The sequence below is a fragment of the Podarcis filfolensis genome (assembly GCF_964270895.1).
Source record: "Podarcis filfolensis genome assembly, chromosome: 7".
NCBI classification, from domain to species: Eukaryota; Metazoa; Chordata; class Lepidosauria; order Squamata; family Lacertidae; genus Podarcis; species Podarcis filfolensis.
Window position 1 is genome coordinate 82,334,990 of NC_139603.1, and position 21,115 is coordinate 82,356,104.

A 21,115-nucleotide genomic window follows, 5' to 3' on the forward strand; every position below is an offset into this window, starting at 1 on the left:
AGAGCTGAAGTTTAATATTTCCTAATTGATATTTTGGGTCTGTATGAATGTTCTGCCTTCAGATTTATATCTTAAAGTAGCTACTTGACATTGTGATATAGATTTCTTGCATGGTTTACTGTAAATGAATAATTCCTCATTTAGGAATGCATTGAAGATTTATTTATATTGCTTTCCCTTAATAGCATACCTGGCTGTGTATTTCAGACGGCTCTATTACTGCAAAAGAAGCCTTGTAATCATTAAATCATGACAGGGTTTGAAATATATTGACCACTGTTCCATTAAACTAAAAAGCAGATCTTTATGTAAGTTAACTATGGAGCACCATTTTAAGCTATGATTGTTTTCTAATAAAATGTGGGAATTGTTGACAAGGCAATACTGATGTCTGGAGGGTTCTCCCCCCCCCCCCCCGCTTCGGTGCTTTTTACTAATTGTTTGAGGCTACATCTACCAAAAATAAAAACCAACAGCAGCTGCCCTCACCAAATTGTCATTACTTCCCTCAAAGAATCCTGGACATGAAGCTTCCTAATCTTGAAGTTTTGTTGGCTCCCCTGTAATTTCTAAAATTCCATGGAGAGGTCATGATAGTTAAGAGCCTGTGCAAATAGAGTACACTGTGGGATCGGGCCATTCCCTCCACTAACTGCTCCTTGCTCACTTACTGGGCATATTCCCACACCATGGTGGGCCATGGTTAATGGTTTATCATGATCATTCAGATCGTTCCCTCATCACTTCCCCTGAAGGATCAGGTGCACAGCCTGGGAGTCATTTTGGAGCTGTCCATGGAGGCTCAGATCAATTCTGTGTCCAGGGCAGCTGTTTACCAGCTCCATCGGGTACGCAGGCTGAGACCCTACCTACCCACAGACTGGGTCACCAGAGTGGTGCATGCTCTGGTTATCTCCCGCTTGGACTAATGCAGTGTGCTCTCCGTGGGGCTACCTTTGAAACTAACTAACTAATCCAGAATGCGGCAGCTAGACTGATGACTGGGTCTGGTCGCCGGGACCATTTAACACCAGTTCTAAAAGATCTTCACTGGCTCCCAGTACGTTTCTGAGCACAATTCAAAGTGTTGGTGCTGACCTTTAAAGCCCTAAACAGCCTTGGCCCAGTGTACCTGAAGGAACATCTCCACCCCAAACGCTCAGCCCGGACACTGAGGTCCTCCTCCAGGGGTCTTCTCCTGGTTCTTTCACTGCAAGAAGCAAAGTTACAGGGAACCAGTAGTGGCGCCCACCCTGTGGAACACCCTCAGATGTCAAGGAGATAAAAGAACTACACAACTTTTAGAAGACACCTGAAGGCGGCCCTGTATCAGGGAGTTTTTAATGCTTCATGTTTTACTATGTTTTTATATATGCGGTAAGCTGCCCAGAGTGGCTGGGGAAACCCAGCCAAATGGGTGGGGTATAATAATAATTAATTATTAGGCTTATGAGAAGTGAACAGGAGCAAACAAACCACAACCCTTGGCTTGAAGTTGGATTCAAACCAGGGATCATGGTTTGTTTTGCTCCAAAAACACTTGAAGTCAAGGCTGGGTCTTGGCTAAACAAAGGATTTTGTTTGTTCCTGCTTGCTAGCAGGGAAGAGGAATGTGGGAGTGATGCAGGACCAATCTGCAGCCCTAATGCCTTCTCCCCTTTACCCTGTGTCAGTAGGGCATCTGGTGTTAATGTCAAAACTTCTTTAAAAAGAAGAAGCTAGCATTGAGTGACCCTGTAGTTTCATTGGCCAAGGATTAATGTTGGACACATGCAGTACTGATGAAACAGGAAGAAGGGGAACTTGTGAGTGAGCAGGAAGGAGTTAGGGGAAGGAGCCCATGATCCTACAACATGTTCATGGTCGCTTAATGGCTATGCTAGAATTACATCTGCGTCAGCCTCTTATGAGCTTAAAACTAGTTTAGGTTTATATTATAAAAGCGGCTGAAAGTAAATTCCGCAGGTCATTTTTGACACAGTAAAAGTCTTTACTTCTTTACTATCCTGGTGAGCCTTTCTTACAGCTTGTTCCTACATGGTGACAATCGATTTCCCATGTCATGAAATCTCAAAAGAGGGATTCTTATGCAGCCTAGATAGCTCAGTTGGATGTGATTCTTTACATAACAGTGGATGCTAGTTCAGTGTGTTGATGGATAATAGTCTGAGTTCCTCAAGAAGCTTGGATACAAGGCGACTTCCTATCGATCTTCCATAATGTTTACTGATTAAAAGAGCTTAGTAAGAACATAAAGGTCCTTCTGGATTCAACTGAAGATCCACAAAGTCTAGTGTTCCATTTCCTGAATTGGGCATTGCCCCTCTGAATCTGGGTGTTCATTCAGCTATCTCAGCTAATGGCCATCAAAGATCTCCCTCTTGTCACCTGTGAATTTTGTCCCATTCTTCTTGAAACGTGGCATTATCCTGTGGAAGGGTCAACAATCCATAGGGTGAATAAAATACTTTCCTTTTGTCTGTTCTGAAGAGACATCTGATCAACTTCATTCAGATTTCAAGTATTATATAAGAAGGGGATTCCCTGGCATCAACTCTCTTCAAGCAGTTGTTATTTTTATACCTTAATTATGCCAACCCAACAGTCATATCTTCTAACCTAAAAAGCTTCAAACGCTTTATCCTTTATAGGGAAGGTTCTCTAGTCCTTTGTTTTTGTTGCTCTTTTCTATATATCTTCTGGTGCTGTGATCCTCCCTTGGAGATTTATTCATTTAAAAGATTTCTTACCCAACCTTCACTGTGTAAGGTTCCAAGGCAGGTGACAGCAACAGAATATACAATTATGAAAACCAGCTAAAACCACTGCAATAATTAAACCCACCCTGAATGGAACAGGACAATAAGGGGGTGGCCAGAGCTATATATTGTATTCCAAATGCAGTCACACTGTAGATATGAAATTTGTAGAAATAAAAACCCGTTTCATTACATCTTTCACTGCTGGAACGCTGTTGGAGTTGACACTTTCATTGCTCTCTCTACTGTGCCTCAAAGATCTTCTTAGGTAGTCACAGCCAGTTTAGATAACATCATTACATCTATAAAGTTCAATTCCCCCCACCCCACTATGCATCATTTTACACTTGTTGAACCTCAATTCTTCTTGCATCTTCACCCACTTTGAATACACACTTCTGGAGTCTCGCAGACTGCTTTGGATTTCATGATTTATTTGCTGGCGTCAGAAAATTTGGCCATTCTACTACTCGCCCTTGACTTCACATTGTTTATATTATTGGCCCCAGTACAGAATCTTGGGGGGATTCCTTTGATTACCACTGTGAGAACTGTTTGTCCTTCCCTCTGTCCCTTAACCAGTTGTTTTAACCTACGAGGCCAGGAACTGGTTGAAGAACATGAGCAAGAGAATAGGCACAAACAGTTTTTTTTTTCCTTTTCCTTTTTTAATATTCTGCTTAAAATGGAAACTAGGGTGTGGGTGGAGAGGCTGCAGAGAATATCCTAGACCTGCACGCAGAAGAGAGTTCTTCCATATGCATAGAGTCTTAACAGGAATGCATGTTTCTTAACATAAATGCACAGGTGCATTTCTCACCATAACGATTACTGATAACCAGACTTATATTGACACAGTTTCAAGTAAACTTTTCCGTTAAGAGGTATTGTGTCAGTCAGGTGACGTCTTGCAAATCTTTCCCCTCACTTACTGCCTGTTGGTATGTCGTGATAGGTCACGAGAATACTGTTTCGGCATCGATTTTACACCACTCTTTCTCTGTTTACACTCCCTCCTGTTTCAGTTTACCTTAGTTGAGCATTCCCCCGATTCATTAGCTGCTGATATTCATATTGGCATGGACATCTGAACCAGGGCTTGCACCAAAGGAACTGATGTCCATTAATTGTCTTGTTTTCCCTCCAACTCTTAACATTCCCATTCTTTCCTAGCTGAAGCCCCATAATGGTGCATGTGAAGTTAGGATTTATTTATTTATTAATTATTATTATTGGTCTTATCAAGCATCACTTTAACTTTCACAACATTGAGCCACATTTCCTATTTTAGTGCCCATTAACCCATTTCGGAGAGATCCTTTAGGAGATCTTCACGGTCCCTTTTTGTTTTTTACCCGCTTGAATAAAGTGACTCATCTGCACTGGTCCTAGTACAAGTCTCTCGCGGGAGCACTACCTGTTAATGGTTCATTCTCAGAACTCTCCATTTAGTAGTGATTCTTGTTCTTTAACCAGTTACTAATACTTCGAGAACAGTGTTCTCGAAGCTACAAACATGAGTCTGACCAAACTGCGGGAGGCAGTGGAAGACAGAAGTGCCTGGCGTGCTCTGGTCCAGGGGGTCACGAAGAGTCGGACACGACTAAACGACTAAACAACAACAATACACAGAAGGATCCGTCTTCTTCTTTTGTTATAATTTTGAGTGACGGACTTTCTGAACCACTTCTTTCAAAGTCCAAGTATATACTGTCTACCAGGTCACCACTATCTAAATGCATTTTGATATTCCGAAAAGCAGAACAGCAAAACAACCCATCCTTCCAAAAACAACTCTTAAAATGTTGGTGAGATGGCATTGACCTTTGCAGAAACTATGCAAATTCCTATTCATCAAGACTTGTTTTTCTATATGTTGGAGACTCCTTTTTCTTCAATACATTTTGAGCCTGTTTCAGACTGTTTACTCCCAGATGGGTATATATTTTCACGGTCTTGTCTTGAAGGATGGTTTAAAATATTCTCAGTTTGGGGGGAAAAGTCAACCAGTGTGAAGATCATGTACTTGCTGTTACCTTATTTGGATTGAGGGAGGAGGTAAGTTGGGCAAATACCACACCAGCTCAACCACCCTGGTGTTAGAGGCTTATGCACTGCAAGTGCAACGCAGTATAAACTGGCTGATACTTGTCTTGGCAGAGATGACCTCCCATTTCAATGATGTTCTTTCCACGGTAATTTGGTTACCAGTTAATGTTGCTACCAACCATTGCATGTGTGTCTGCAGTTAATGGACGTTTCCCCTTAATTCTGCATGCCTAAATTGGCCTGATGTGTTAAGGGAGCAGAGCTCTCTCGGTGCTAGCCTTTTTGAGCCTGCTTCCTCTAGGAAGCCTCCAGGGATTAAGTGTATGGTATCTGCAGAGATCTCTTTACTGACTTCTATTATCCACAGAGGCTTTTCCTCTTCCAATCTACTCAGATATTGAAAGGAGTTGAACTCAATCAGTCACTCTTAAAGGCTTGGTGTACAAAACAGCAGAGTAGCTTCATTGCAAGATATCTCCTAATCTTTTAAACCTGATGGAGCGTTTCCAGCAGCTGCTTGGATGTGGGGAACAATTTGAAGAGGCTAGTTCTAATCCTGTATCAGTTGTTAAGAAGTTTCAGGGCTGGATTTCTTGCCAGTGACAAAGGAGTGAGGGACTAACACAAAAGTTACCCTGGTCCCCTTAGTGGTCAAGTTATGTGCTAACCTTTAACAAGCTTAAGGGAAGGACAAGATTAAGTTTTGGAAGCAGAGAGGGCTGTGGTTAAGATTGCTTCATTATAGTGATGGCACCGACCTCCAAAGTTTCATGCTTTTGTGTTTTGAGCATGCACACATGTACCCAGCCTGAGTTGGGCATTTTTGAATTACGCTTAGCACTGAAGCAGTTCACAGTTGAGCATGTGTGCATTGATTTAGTGGGGAAATGTCATGTGGCAGAATGGGTTGGAACGAGTGCCACAGCATCCATTCAATTCCAATCTCCTTAAACTTAGCACACTAGTTCGAGGGTAATTGAGGCTGTTTGGGGCTGCTGTGAACACACGTACTTCAGCCCCAATGTGAACTCTTAAAAACTGTTCTGCAAGCTTCCCTTGGAATGAGGAAGAGCCTTCTGTGAAAGGTATTTCTTGGTTCACACTGTGGTGCCCACAGCCCGTTCCTCCCACAGCTCCTTCCGGTCCCTAGAGAAGCTTCACAAACGTGCTTAATTTTTTTGTGTTTTCGTTTCTTAATTTAAAAATGTAAGAACAGAAACGCACATGTTGCTTTTGCCAAACAAATGCAGATGCACTTGATAGCCCTGTTGTTGGTTTCACACTTAAGGAATGAGCGTAGGAGCAAGGCTGACTGCTGAGCTAGTTTTAAGTTTACTGCTTCGTACATTTGCCAAAGTTCAAAGCTGGAAGGAAGCTGGAGAAGAATATAATGGTTTGGAACCTTAACCACAAGTAGAAGGGAGCTCATGGAATTTTCCCACATCAGCTGGAGGCACCTTGCGAAAGCAAAGCCCACCTGTGAGCTATATCAGCAGCCCTGCACGTTCCAGCTCACCAGTTCACATGATCCCAATTCTCATGATCCCAAGACTATGTCTGTCCAACTTCCATAGAAATCCATGAAGCAAAGGGGTGTGAATTGACTAATGCTGTCTGGATTGGGGGCTGTGGTCTTGTATGGATGCTGCTGCTTTTACATTCCTGCATTTTTCTTCTTCTTGCCTGTGTCAACTGTACTCTTATGCAGTCTTCTCCTCTTCCAAAACTTTTTAACACAGTTACTGCTCAGTGTGGAATAACCTCAGAAATGATGGTAGCTTTGTTTTCTGTGTCTTGTTCCCCCCTCCCCTTTTCTCTTTTTCCAGTGGCTCTAAAATTTACAACCCAATACCCTTCTTTATTTTGCAGAAACAGCCAAATGCTGTTTTCAGCAACATTTTTCATACCTGGCATGAATCTTAAGTCACTCTTACAGCTCCTCAGCACTGTGGGTAGTTTTTTATTGCCTTTTTTTGTTGTTGCTTGTTTTGTCTTTCAGTTCAACTTTGTGGGGAAACTTTTGGGCCCACGTGGCAATTCTCTGAAGCGCTTGCAAGAAGAGACATTGACAAAAATGTCAATATTGGGAAAAGGATCCATGAGGGACAAGGCAAAGGTAAAATTGCTAGCTGAAGATCATTAGTGTGCACTGTACTGCTGTGTGTGCCTTTCCTCACTGTTTCTAGTATAGTCTGGGGAGATTCAAAGCAAACACAAATCAAGGTGTATATTATAACCCCTTCTCTTGAGTTCTGCCTACATGCTGGTCCTCCGTCTATGGTATATATTCCTCACTTCAGAGGAAGTCCCCTGTGGCAATACCTTCTTTATGGATTCAGGCAGCTGTATCGCTGGAGTATAATGGCAGGCTCATGGTGGTCTCTGAAACCAGCAGCCGCCCTCTTTACCTGATCACATCTAGCAATGAAGTAGGTGATGTGATGTCACTGTGCTGCATGCTTTCCTGTCTACTCCACTTGGAGGTCCGCCACTTGCGAAGGGTGGAGACAGTTGCGTTGCAGCGATGCCGCATCAAACACGTTGTATTAGCGAGCCTTACCCAAGGGGTGAGGGGGGTTGGGAGAGAGGAAATGTAAGGCTGTTATTTTCAGAATGAGGCACGTTACTCCTTCCTGTATCCAGGAGTGAGGAGGCCAGTAAGTTTATTTCGTGGAGTATTGGGGAGAAGAGTTGGAGGGTCCACGGAGGCCATTCTAGTCCAGCCCCCCTGCACAGTTCAAGAAATCCAGAGCTACAGCTTGTAGCAAAATACAGATGTCCAGCGGATGTGAAAACACCACTACTATTCCGTAGCAGAAAGTGTTAGTAGGAGAAAGGGCTATAGCTTAATAGTAGAGCAACATTTCCATATGCATGTGGTCCCAGGTTCAGTCCCCAGCATCTACAAAGTAGAAGTGGGACTGTCCTCTGTCTAAAACCTTGGGGAGCTGATAGCTGGATGGATCAGTGGTCTGACTCTGTATAAGGCAGCTTCCTATGTTCCTATATCACCCACTCTGTTCATTAGGAATCTATCAATCTCATTCTCACCCACCCACTACCATTTTGTACCATAAAATGGGCATTCTTGATTTCTTGTGATTGTCCTAAGACGCTCTCAGGTGTGTTGAAAGCATTTACACCCCACCCTTCAGCCAAAAGGGATCTTAAGAGTGGCTTATCAGGCTTACAGTCTACAACCAGGAGTGAAATTATGCACCATCTATACAAGTTTGCTTAATTTGAATAATTGTTCAATGCCTTCTGAGATCTGCCTTGTTAGTGTCCATACTATGTGCTTGAATTCTGCACTGATTCAAATTATAGAGGCTCCATGCTCGCAGAAGTATATATCAGAAGTGCAGTGGTACCTCGGGTTAAGAACTTAATTCATTCTGGAGGTCCTTTCTTAACCTGAATCTGTTCTTAACCTGAGGTACCACTTCAGCTAATGGGGCCTCCCGCTGCCACCGCATGATTTCTGTTCTCATCCTGAAGCAAAGTTCTTAACCTGAGGTACTACTTCCGTGTTAGCGGAGTCTGTAACCTGAAGCGTCTGTAACCCGAGGTACCACTATATAGTGAATTGCCATTATGATTATTAGAGTGTGAGAGTGTCTTAAGCTCTCGATCGTGTTAAGTCCTACTACTCATTTGCTTCTCATGGAAGAGCTCCCCGTTGGATTGGTTGAAAATCCCGAGTAGAGCAATGCTTGGAAAGTTCTCTCTTGTATCTATTACTGGTTTGCCACAATTATAGAACCAGATGTCTAAATCCCACTGCATTGGCTGAACATTTCAAATACAATGCTTTTCAGCGATAGTTATGCTTATCCTTCATATGAATAAGCCAAATGTCTTTGCAAAAAACAAACAAACAAAACCACTCTTTTTTCAATTTACTTGGCCTATGCACATTACCAAGACTTTATTATCTTTTTAATGTGCAGTTTTGTTTTGAATTCTGAGTGCTGCTTTCAGATAATATTGGGACATGCAGGATAGTTCACTAGACTTATCTTTTTCCAGCGCTTTGTTTAGTCTTAAATTATTCAGGAGATCGGAGCTTGTACAGCTTCCCAAGGGAGATTATTAGAGTCTAACAGATCTCACCGTTAAGAAGGATTTTGTGATAGCTGCCTTAGATTTCTCAATTTTAAATTTCTTCTTGCTGGCCTTACCCCTTCTGCCTCCGGACGTCCTTAAATTACTCATAAGCAAAGAATTATCTTCATCTTTCAAAAGCTTACGTCATTATATGCAAGCAAGACAACCTGCTGCTAAAACTGTTGAATACAAATATTGAGCCTGAAGAATTTGCAACTTTATTCTATAAACAGGAGTGGGGAGCAGCCAAAAAAAAAAAAGGGTAATATTGAGGGAGGCTTTCATTTATATATGTTTTGCTGTTCCTTTTATTACCAGCTTTGACAAGTTTCAGACAGCTAATTATGGCGTGTTAATTCCCCCTGCTCTGAATTTGCTAATCAACTAATCAGATTGCTTTGCTTTTCCATCCAATTTAGGCAGCCTGAATGCTCTAAATTTTACAACAAAAAGATTAGTGGCAATAAGCTGGTGCTGATTGTCATTTCTAAGTAACTCATAATTACGACACACCGAGAGCAAACACAAGAGCTTTTTAAAAGTCAGTCAGTCAAAACTTCTATTTGTGGACCTATTCAAAGTGAGAGATGCCAGCTCAAGAGTATTTTTAACACTTGCTAAATAGAATAAGGGATACTGTTATGATACCTTAACATGGCAAAGACAAACATGCCATTTCTTTGTAAGTTGGAGAGCCACAGCGCATAGTGAAATATGCTCTGCTTAGTATGTCTGGAGTTGTACATGGTTTTATGCACAGGGCTGCAGCCTTGACCCTACTCTGGAACAGTGTTCAAGACCCCTTTCCCACTTCTCTCAGTTTTATTTCTTAAAATCTATATCCATTTTTGTTAGTGTTGAAAGGAAAAAATCTACAGGCAGTGTGTTACTGCCGTTCCCAGTAAAGAAATAAACGCTATTGTTGCCTTACCTTGTTCTGACCCAATGTTTCCCAAACTTTGGTCTCCAGCTGCTTTTGGACTACAATTCCCATCATCCCTGACCCCTGGTCTTGCTAGCTAGGGATGATGGGAGTTGTAGTCGAAAAACAGCTGGAGACCCAAGTTTGGGAAACACTGTTCTGACCAATGGGTACAGCAAAATAAGACACTTGATTGGAAAAAGATGGACCAGCCCATCTAACTGCAGTTATCTGATAGTGATTTTTAGGACCATGGGAGCATTTCCCCCTGGTTCTGAGGTTGCTTATTTTGCCTCTCTTCCCTTCCTGCATAAAAGTGTGGAACAGACAGGGAGATAGGACCCTAACAGACTTAATCTTGCCGCCACCACCCTTTCAGTTCTCCGTGGTTCACCTTTTGCTTAACCAATATGGATTCTGAGGCTCAGGGGCATCTACAAAGCATCTGTGCATCTCCGTTGCCAAGCAACAGAGGCAAGAAAGATGAAGCAGGGCGGAAGTAAGGTACTTGGCAAAATGGAAACTGGAAGAAAAAAGTTGGAGCAGAATGAAAGCTGCTGGGTGGGGAGTCGTCGGCAGCCCAGGAGAAAAATAGGAAAAAGAGTTCCCCAGAGCTGCCAGCTTCTGGTTTTAAAAGCTCCATTCCTTGTGGATCAAGCAGAGGGCAGAACCTGGTGGATCAGCAGGTAGAGTCTGGCAAGTTAGCAGCAGAGCCAAGATACAAGCTGACAGGTCATGGGTGAAGCGTGTTGCAATCTTGTCTTGGGTGGTAAAGCCTGTATTTCATTCTAGTTGAACTGCCAGAAGAGTAAGACGCTTGGTTGGTTGGCAACTTTATTGGGTAGCAGGGCAGAAGAGAAATTTAACTTCCATTTCTGGTTTCAAGAAAAACAGAATTACTGGTGTTAAAAGTAGAGTATATATATATAAAAAGTATAGATTGGGTTGAGTTATTTAAAACTTTCCCTTACAGTGCTAAATTGTTGTTGTTGTTTAGTCGTTTTGTCGTGTCTGACTCTTCGTGACCCCATGGACCAAAGCACGCCAGGCACTTCTGTCTTCCACTGCCTCCCGCAGTTTGGTCAAACAACCTGTGGGTCCCCAGATGTTGAACTACAACTCCCATCACCCCTAGCTAGCAAGGCCAGAGCTCAAGAATGATGGGAGTTGTAGTCCAACAACATCTGGGGACCCACAGGTTGAGAACCGCTGGTCTAAACCCTAATCCTTGGTTGCTTCTGGAGTGTATTGATTCCATTTGTTCTGCTTGTTTTGTTTTATGTACCACCCCCTACCTTTCAGAGCTGGGATGGCTAATAAGCTATATCCCTCCAGATGCCATGCTGGCTGGGCCTGGTGGGAGTTGGAAGGCCAGCAGCATCTTGAGGGCCACAACTTATCCATCATTGATTTAGACTAGAGGAAGCCTTCACAAGGCAGCTTGCATTGATATGGGGGAAAACAAACAATACAGCTTTAGAAAAATCCAGTAACTCACATACGCACATAATTTAAGTTGGCTTTCACTAACCCCGTGCTCCTCCAGAAGCTTTGGGCTACAACTGCCATCAGCTGTAGCCAGCGCAACCTGCGCTGATTGGCATTGCGGTCCAGAACATTGGGAGGGTACCAGGTTGGCAAAGTTAGTCTAATGTTGTTGTTATTTTTTCTCATTGAGGTGGATTGTAAGCAGTTAATATAGTTCCCAAACAAGGGACTCCTCATGCTGACCCACTGTCCTTGTATTTAATCAAATCCTTCCACCTTGTCAAATAGTTATTTTCCAAGAAAACTGCTTGGAGGTAGGGAAACCCACAGTTGATGTAATAGATACAGTAGCTCAATGTATACTCATTAATGATTTTCATTGGCCAGCTTGAGCAAATAAATGCAGGATTCCGCTTGTTCGGGGCCTGTTGTTTTGCTTTAGAGATCAAGGAGGTTGCTCGATATTTATTTTCTAATGTCTGCTGCATGTTGGTCGAAAGTCATTGTAGACTCACCACATTGGACTTGATCTGAAAGATTACCTGAAGCTTCTTCACGTATTGTGGATTAGAGTGTCTTGACTGTGGTTCCTACTAGATGTACATATTTAGGGTAAGACAAGTATGTTTGGTTGCCTCAGTCATGCAGATGCATGCACTGTAATGTATAATGTGTGACCGTGTATGGTGATAGACAGACTTCAAACAGTCAGCGCTGAACTGAATTAGAAGAGTCATATAACAATACGGTAGATAACTGTAGTGCTGAAATGCCTCTTATGATAGTTGTTGTGTTAGGACCAAATGGAATTTCCACACTTGCTAGTCTGTGTGGACTTGTTAAGAACAAAAGAAACTGCCTTATACGAAGTCAGACCACTGGACCATATAGCTCAGTATAGTCTGTACTGACAAGAGGTCTCAAATGTTTTAGAAAATAGTTTTTCACATGTGCCTTTCCCTTTGTCTTGAATAAAACAGATCATTAACAGGCCCAGGAAAAATCCTTTGATTAAACCATAAGGTGCCAATCCACATTGTAAATTTATTTCCAGCCTCGTTTCGGTTGTACGTTTACAATAAATAAAAAATGAACTGTCTTGAAAATGGAAACCATTAATGAAAGGCTTGCTCTCTCTTTTTGCTTTCTTTCCCCCATATGATGAGTTTATATGTAACTTTTCTGTCTTCCCAGGAAGAAGAGTTGAGAAAAAGCGGAGAAGCAAAATACTTCCACCTAAACGATGACCTGCATGTGTTAATTGAAGTGTTTGCCCCACCCGCAGAAGCATATGCCAGAATGGGGCATGCGCTGGAAGAAATCAAGAAGTTCCTCATCCCCGTTAGTACATATTGGAACCTCTTTTATTTCAATATTTACTGCACATGAAGAATCACCTTAGCTTTCATGAATTTTCCCTCCCCAACCCACCCCATAAAATTTTCTGGTTGGAATGTAAATTTCAATTTAAAGGACTCCCTTGGCCAAAACTTTGGTGAACATCTTTTACGTTGTATTTCCGCAAGACACTCCTGGTAGAAACATGATTTTCTTCCATTGCAATAGCATAACAATATTTTCCCCACCAAATCCACAAAGCCCTAAGCTGTCACCAGGAAGAATTCAGGCATATGTGTTGTGTACCATCTGCTCATGGCTAGAAACATATTAGAGCTGTTCTGCCATCAAGGAAGACAAAGAGCAGAAGATACTGCCCTCTGCAAAATCAAAAGCATCCCTTGAAATTTCTGCACGTGCTACTGTTTTCTTTTCAGTAGACAATGTGCCTCATCCCATTGCAGTTTTTGGGGACTTAGCATCCACATGTCACAGTGCTCCATCTATGTCCCTGTCTGTTCAGTGATGGACAGTACTAGTGGGGGTTCTGTGGATTTTGGTTAATAATGTCTACCCACATTGGGTAGAATTTCCTGCTCATAAAAAGCTTGCACCAGGACTTTAGCATCAATGCATCAGCTTCCAGATAAGAAATTTATTTGCTACTTAGTAGTGTTTCCTGCCAGGCTTACAGTTTTGTTGGAGCTACCCACTTTGTTGAAAAAGGATTTATGTTTTACCAGACTTTGTCTTTCTGATTTTGAAATGATTGATAGGTTAACCAGTTTTTCATTAGGAAATTCCTGTAAGCTGACTTGATTATGATGATGATAATTAATAATTTTATTATTTATACCCTGCCCATCTGGCTGGTTTTCCCTAGCCACTCTGGGCTGTTCTCAACAAAATACTAAAAACACATTAAAATGATGGTTTGGGAAAGCAGACTAGAACTTTTTTTAATGAACCTGAGCAAACCTGCTACCAAACATGGACCAGCTGTAGCCCCAAGCCTCTACTGAAAGAAAATTCACAAAATTTTTGCTCATTGGGTATCTGTTATGTGGCATCCTTAAGAGCTTTGTTCCCCTTTAAAATTCATACTCCTAGGTACTATTGGGCAACAGTTATTAATAGCCAGCATGTGTGCATCAGTATATTTTGGCAAGCAATAGCTGTGCTTCAGTACTTGCTGTTGTATTAATGCAATTATTGTGTTGTTGTGGTTTGTGTTTATGATATATGAGTGTCTACTTCAAGTCATTTTAACACCTGGTGAAAATAGCTAAGAGCTTACGATGGGGCTGGCACAGATATAATCCCTCCCCCAGCGCATTCAGTGAATACAGTATTGAAGGTGTGAAAATGTTTTTGTTTTATTAAAAATTATTATTAGACTAGGATGCGCTGATGAAGTTGTTCATAGAAGATTTGTGTTAGGTCACGAACCCATCACCAGAATTTCTGGTAATTATCTGTGTCGAGCCTTCAGCTGCAGTTCAGATAATCCATTTGGTAGCAAGTAAAGAGGAGGTTCGCACAGACCTGCGTTTGCTCATTTTTTATTTAAAAATGCACAGTAAACAATGTGTATGCAGCCATACATAGGAAACCAGGGAGATTATTTTAGATCTCTGCATTGCCTTCTCTCTCAGCTTCACCCAATAGTCTTTGAAGACATTTGTTTTAAGAAGAAGGGAGAAAAATCCAGTCTGTTCCAGTTGTTTGGTTAATGAACTGTTTAAAACCCTAAATTCTGCCAGGATTACTAGCATTTTGAATAAATCTCTTCAGTGGGAAAGGAAACCCACACAGAGCAAGGTTTGGAGTAAGATGAAAGGAGCTATATTGGACTCTGTCATCCCTGTTACTCCTTCACACAGCGCTATCTAACTCAATTATAGAATCCCCTGGAATAGAAATTGAACTCTGAAGTGCTAACATTAGCTTGCTTATCTTTTTTTGTGTGTCCTGGGCAAGGAAGAGTGTGTCCTCTTTGAACATGGAGGAGTGCTCATTGCTTTGAAGTCCTCCATACGGTTGAGAGGAATCCTGTGAACTATGAAATAACTTTGTTTTGGATTTTGTAATACTCTTTGAAAAGGGAACTCTGTGGAGAGTAGGAAAGTTTACTGCCAGAATCTTATTTATGACTTAGAGCTCCCGGCTGGGAATCTTTTGAGTATTGGGTATTTTTATGTCAAACCACTCTCAAACTGATAGTTTAGAGGCTGAATATAAGGAAGGAATTCAGGCAGGTTATCCATCTAGAAATAATAATAATAATAATAATAATAATAATAATAATAAACTTGTACCTCATCCATCTGACTTGGTTCCCCCAGCCACTCTGGGCGGCTTCCAACAGAATATTTAACCTTATGCTAAACATGACTACTACCATATTATATCTTCTTTTGGGTAGATTTGTGCTACAGTTTGGGACTTCTTTTAACTTGGTCTGCATATGTGCATGTTTAATTTGCAAATCCATTGATGCATAGACATTATGTCAAACCCATAGATTCATGATGGTTCCAGATTCTGTTGACATCACTGTGCTTTTCCTCATACAAGGCTACAGTGGTGCCCCGCAAGACGAATGCCTCGCAAGACGGAAAACTCGCTAGACGAAAGAGTTTTCCGTTTTGGAGGTGCTTCGCAAAACGAATTTCCTATGGGCTTGCTTCGCAAGACAAAAATGTCTTGCGAGTTCCTGCGGGGGTTTTTTCCTCCCCCCCCCCTTTTTCTAAGCCGCTTATCCGCTAAGCCGATAAGCCGCTAATAGCGCTAATCCGCTAATCCGTCAATGGGCTTGCTTCACAAGACGAAAAAACCACTAGACCAAGAGACTAGCAGAACAGATTCTTTTCGCCTTGCAAGGCACCACTGTATTTTTTCTTAGGGGGTGTTTGTGTGTAGGGGTATTGAAATTAACGATTCCATCAATGGCAATTGGCGATGACAAGTAGTTGGAGAATCCATTGATAGAAGCAGTAGACTTCCGCCAAAAAGGAGAAACCTGTCTCTGTCACGCCTTGCTTGTGAATTCTCAAAGGCATATGGAAAATACAATGTTGTGCTGGATAGACTTTGATTTGATTCATCAATACATTTCTTATGTTCTTGACACTTGCCTCAGCTCCCTGACCAAGATTCAAGAGAAGATAGTGTGTCTCAATCTTGGCATCAGTTTAATAAGGCCAGAGATAAAATAATTTAAGTGACTTCTTGCATCCTACGAGGAATGTATTTCAAACTTTCCCATTAAATCAGCTCAGTAAAAGTAAGTCTGTGCCAGTCCTTTGCCCCTGTCTTTAAGACTGTGTATGGAAAATTTGTAGCAGGAACAAATCTAAAATGTCTTAGGTATGTGGTATAAGTATCTGCAGACATGACTGAATACCGTATTTTTTCTTTCCTGTCTAGGACTACAATGATGAAATCAGACAGGCACAATTACAGGAATTAACTTATTTGAATGGTGGCTCAGAAAACGCAGATGTTCCAGTAGTTCGCGGAAAGCCTCCTTTGCGGGCACGGGGAGTGCCAGCTCCAGCATTGGCAAGGTAGCGGGTTGCACTTTTTTGCTTCTGCAGAAATGTTTAAGCAGCTCCGTTTTTCAAGTCTCCTCATGCCACTCACTCAAGCCACACTTCCAGGCATATTTATATTCTTGCTGATGGGGAACAGTGGCTGTGTGACCTTGTCTTTAATGCATTGCCACTTGGTGAGTTTGGGATAGATGCAGGCTTGAACCCAGGTAAACCCATAAGTCATTAGTTTTTGTATTTGTATTTGTTTAAAGAAACAATTTAAAACTGTCTTTAAAAAAAAGTCAGCGGTAACCAACATGGGGATCTTCCAAAATTCGCATCATCCAAAAACTCTTGGAAGACACGAGGTCGCCTGCCCCTGCCCTACACGTTTAGCCACACATGTGAAACCTTTATCTGTGGGACTCTACAGCCTCTCTGTATGGCTTTTGCAGAAAGAAACCAGGTTTGCTGGTTTATATATACTAGAAAAAAGCATGGAATGAATGGGGTTATACCTTCCCTACAAAGTGTTTTCCTCTTTACCAGCATTTTGCGTATGTTAATTTTGGGAGGAAGTGCCAGCTGTGGAGGGGGGAAATGGGCAGTTCTCACAATGGAGGAATGCAAGAAGTAGAGTCTTCCAAAGATCTGTATTGGGACTTGTGCTCTTCCTGTTCGCAAATGATTTAGAGCAGGGTTTCCCAAACTTGGTCTCCAGCTGTTTTTGGACTACAATTCCCATCATTCCTGGCCACTGGTCCAGCAAGCGAGGGAGGATGGGAGTTGCAGTCCAAAAACAGCTGAGGAGAGACCTGAGTTTGGTAAACTCTGATCTAGAGTTAGAGATGAGCGCTGAGATGCCCATGTTTGCAGGTAACCCGAAATTATTCAGGGTGCTGAATACAAAAAGAGAGTGAAAGAGCTCTGAAAGGATTTCTCCAAAGTGGCGAATGAGGATTAAAATTGCAAATGTCATTGGTTTGTGAGTGGTGCAGGGAGAGAAATAATTACTGATTTCACATATGCATTGATTTTTGTTTTTATTGTTATTCACGTTTTATACCATATTTTATGCTGGTTTTTTGTAACATCAATTAAGTGCTTTAAATTTGTTGTTAGCAGCCCTGAGCCCGGTTTTCTGAACCAGGAGGGGCAGGGTATAAAATTATTATTATTTATTTTATTATTATGGAAGGGGTCTGGGCTGGTGGTGACTGACTATCTGAAGGAGATTTCGGATTTGTGGTGGAAATATCAAGCCAGGTTGCAACAGTTGTGAGAAATGCAAACTTCGTGGTAGGAGTCATGAGGAAAGGGGTTGTAAAGGAAACTACCAGTGTCATAATGCCTGTATACAAATCTGTGGGGCAATTATACTTGGAATCTTGTGTTTCTCCAGTTCTTTTTGCTGCATTCCAAAAAGGAATACTGCAGAGCTGGTAAAATGTGCAGAAAAGGGCAGCCGGAATAACCAGAGCGACATCTTTTACAACAAAAGGTTGCAACTATGTTTGGGGCTCTCTAGTTTAAGGGAAAGGACACAATACGGGTGTACGGTATTATGCAGGGTGTTCAGAAAATGGAAGTAGAGAAGCCCCCCAGTGATACTTGGAACAACGTCAGATGGCACACAGATAAACGGTGAAATTCGCTCTCATAAAATATAGCTGTGGTCGCCAACTTAGATCCCTTTCAAGCAGGATTGGACAAATTCATTGGGGATCAGGGGATTAGTGGCTACTGGTCCTGATTCTTTATGCTGCCTTCAGGATCAGAGGCAACGTGCGCCTGAATATTGTTTGCTGGAGCAGCAGTGAGAACATGCTCTCGTTCTGCTTGTGTTCTTGTTGACCCCATAGGAAAGGAACATCTGGTTTGACCACGTAGGAAAGAGAATGCTGGACTTAGGCCTTTCATCTAACCCATTTTTATGCCCATCCATGGACCATAATCCCGCATGAATTATGGATGCCTAGACCCATTGATTTCCATGAGTTTAAGCATGCTTCTTTGAAAGTGTCCAATTAGCACAGCACACAGTGCCAAAAAAGGCTGCCCAAAGTAACATTCTGTATAGGCAGATTCTTTAAATCAACTCCTTCACAAGCTGAAAAGCAGGCTGGCTTTTTCAGTCTGACTTCTCCTCCTGGTGTACTGTCAGCATCTTGTCATGGTCTGTGACTGCCCTAGTTTACCATTCAGTATGGCCCATCTGGTGTGGACGTCACTCGTTGGAACATGAGGTTTTAGCTGAAATAATCCCAGTTCCAATCTTAGCTTTGCCACAAACTTTTTTAAAATGTCCTTAGGAAACTCAGTGTCTCTTTCCATCTATGACATGGGGGATAATGCTAACCTACTGATGTAGGTTGCTGCCCAACTCCCATGGGACTTGATGAGTCCCCTAAGTCCATGATCGGTCAGAGAAAAATGGATGGAGACTGGAAAGCAAGAAAGATGTTTATTTTTCTGTTGCAAAAGAGTTCCCTCCTCTACTTCCAAGGAGGGAGAGACCCTGAGCAAAAGTGTGCAGGAACTTTTAAAGACTTTGGACATTGCCCAACCCCCTTAGCCAAAGACCACCCCAACGTCTTTATACAAACATCATAGGAGGTGGTCCACAGCAGAAATCCTGTCTGCCAGGATACTCTGATAATGGTCGTTGATTGCATTACTTGGGCAGCCTGGCCATTCTTTTGTGATGGTTAATACTTTAGTTCCTGAATCCAGGTCACAGACTCACCCTATTCATACACAAACATGCCTTTAAGACAGGATTTGTAATGTAACAGACAATGGGAAGGTTTTCTCCATTTGCCTCCCATTCTGCAGAGGAATATTTGAGGTCACTGGGTGAGTCAAAATGGCTTCATGATTGCTCTCCTGTACTATTTCAGACACATGGTTTATATATTTAGATATGTGTGCATTTATGAATATTTATTCTATATCTGACCTTACAATTCTTATAACACCTACCATACAAGGTTGCTCTAAAGATTATTATTTTTTATATAAATGCACTATATCTTGCATTGAAGGCATTTAGACCTTCTTCATTAAATGAATGTCAGGGTTGTCAAAATTGTTGATGCTGGACTAGACCAGATGATTCTTTGCCTGATGTAGCAGGGGTTTGTTTTTTTTGCACATGTGCTTCTGCAAGAGGAAGATATTTTGAAATTCAGTATGCGCAGACCAATTTTATTTTAACACCATCTCTGTTTAAATTGCTAATCAGAAATGGTTCTCTGAAACAAAAGATTGCAGCTTTCCCCGATGCATTTCATCATGCAAAACACACGTCAGTCACCATGCATGCAGCTCTTGGCTTTTCCTTTATTGGAACTTCTTATGCTGAACTCACTACCTTTTCTTACCTCCGCCCCCCAGCTTCCCAGCAAGAACCCAGAAACAGACTATAGCCTCACTGTTTATGCAGAGGTTTGCATGATGAAATAAAGTGGGAAGGGCTGCAATTGGGCATTTGAGATTAGAAGTGTTGTCAACACCTGTTGAGAATGCAGGGATCTCTCTGCACTGTGTGTCTGTTTATATCTACTCCTCGTCTCCGAGATACTTCTCTGCTAACTTGTTTAGAACTCTTGGCAGATGTAATGCTTCTCTCCTAATGATGGCTACGTAATTAAGAGCACCATGAAGCCTCTCCCCGCCCCCTTCCCACAACATGTTCTGCCCGTCTTTCAGTTTCACACTTATTGTTGATTAGCATTACATCACACAAGCAGTTTCTATCTATATATCTATATCTATATCTATATTAGTTTTTTTGACATATCATTTCCAACAGTCATACAACATAATTTCTTACCTTATACAATATTTTGACTTCTGTCAACACCTCTGATGATTTTCCGTTCTTATCACTTATTCTGCATTTGTTAAGTTCTCTATTACTCTTAATTATCATTAATAATTCTCATCATAGTCTTTCTTGTAATATTTCACATAGTCATCCTTACAAAACTTCTTGCAATCCTACTAGCGTCATCTGTTCATTACTATTACTTTTCAAATAGTTCATATATTTACTCCAGTCTTCTAAGAATCTCTGGTCCCGCAGGTTTCGAATCCTTCCTGTTAATTTATCTAATTCTGCATAGTGCATCAATTTCGTCCTCCATTCTTCTTTTGTCGGTAGTTCTTCTTGCTTCCATGATCACACAAGCAGTTTCACTAACCGTAGTCGGTGTCAAGTCGCGATTTGCAACCATATTCATAACCTTGTGCAGCAGCAACACACGCATTAGCTGTCGCTGTAAGAAGACAGGAACCGCTCTGCTGGGTTTGATCAAATGCCCATCTAGTCTAACATCCTTGTCTATCAGATGCCTATGAAAAAACCACGAGCAGCCTTCATTAAGTGGTAGAGCATCTGAAAGTCTCTGGTCCTATCTCCAGTTAGATAAGGTTGGGAACGTCTCCAGTGTGCTGCCAGTCAATGCAGACAGTAATGAGCCTCATGGACCAATGGTTTGACTCAATACATTCATCTGAGCACAATAGCACTTCCTTGCTTGTGATCCCTAGAAAATGGCAGTGAAAGGTATGCTGAACCTCTGACGACATAAGTGTGTCCATTATGGTGCATGATTTTTGTTTGATTTTGTGGTGTGTGTGTGTGTACATACATAGCATGCTCACCTTGAAAAGCGTATTGCCTGTTTGCAAAGGCTTAGCAACTGTTTACGAGGTGAGAGGTATAAGGAGTGTTTTGGAGCACAATTAATACCATTGCCAAAATGGTAGAGAAAACTACATTTTAGGGCCAGGAACAGAGCCAAGGGAGCGCGTATCTTCCATTTGTTAAATTTGAGCAAAACATGGACTTAAAACATGCCCATCAAAACATACTTCCCTCCCCAACAAACACACACCTTCCCTTAGATAAA

The 21,115-nt window shown here is 41.8% G+C and overlaps 1 protein-coding gene across 2 annotated transcripts in view; it reads left to right on the plus strand.

Moving 5' to 3' along the window:
• Nucleotides 1-21,115, plus strand: part of KHDRBS3 (KH RNA binding domain containing, signal transduction associated 3) — a 108,930-nt gene that overhangs the window by 50,840 nt on the left and 36,975 nt on the right. For both annotated transcript variants that reach the window (XM_083622224.1, XM_083622223.1), the window contains exons 3-5: nt 6,808-6,924; nt 12,520-12,666; nt 16,093-16,232. In XM_083622224.1, the coding sequence (XP_083478350.1) occupies nt 6,808-6,924; nt 12,520-12,666; nt 16,093-16,232 (404 nt within the window). The remainder of the gene's footprint in view (nt 1-6,807; nt 6,925-12,519; nt 12,667-16,092; nt 16,233-21,115) is intronic.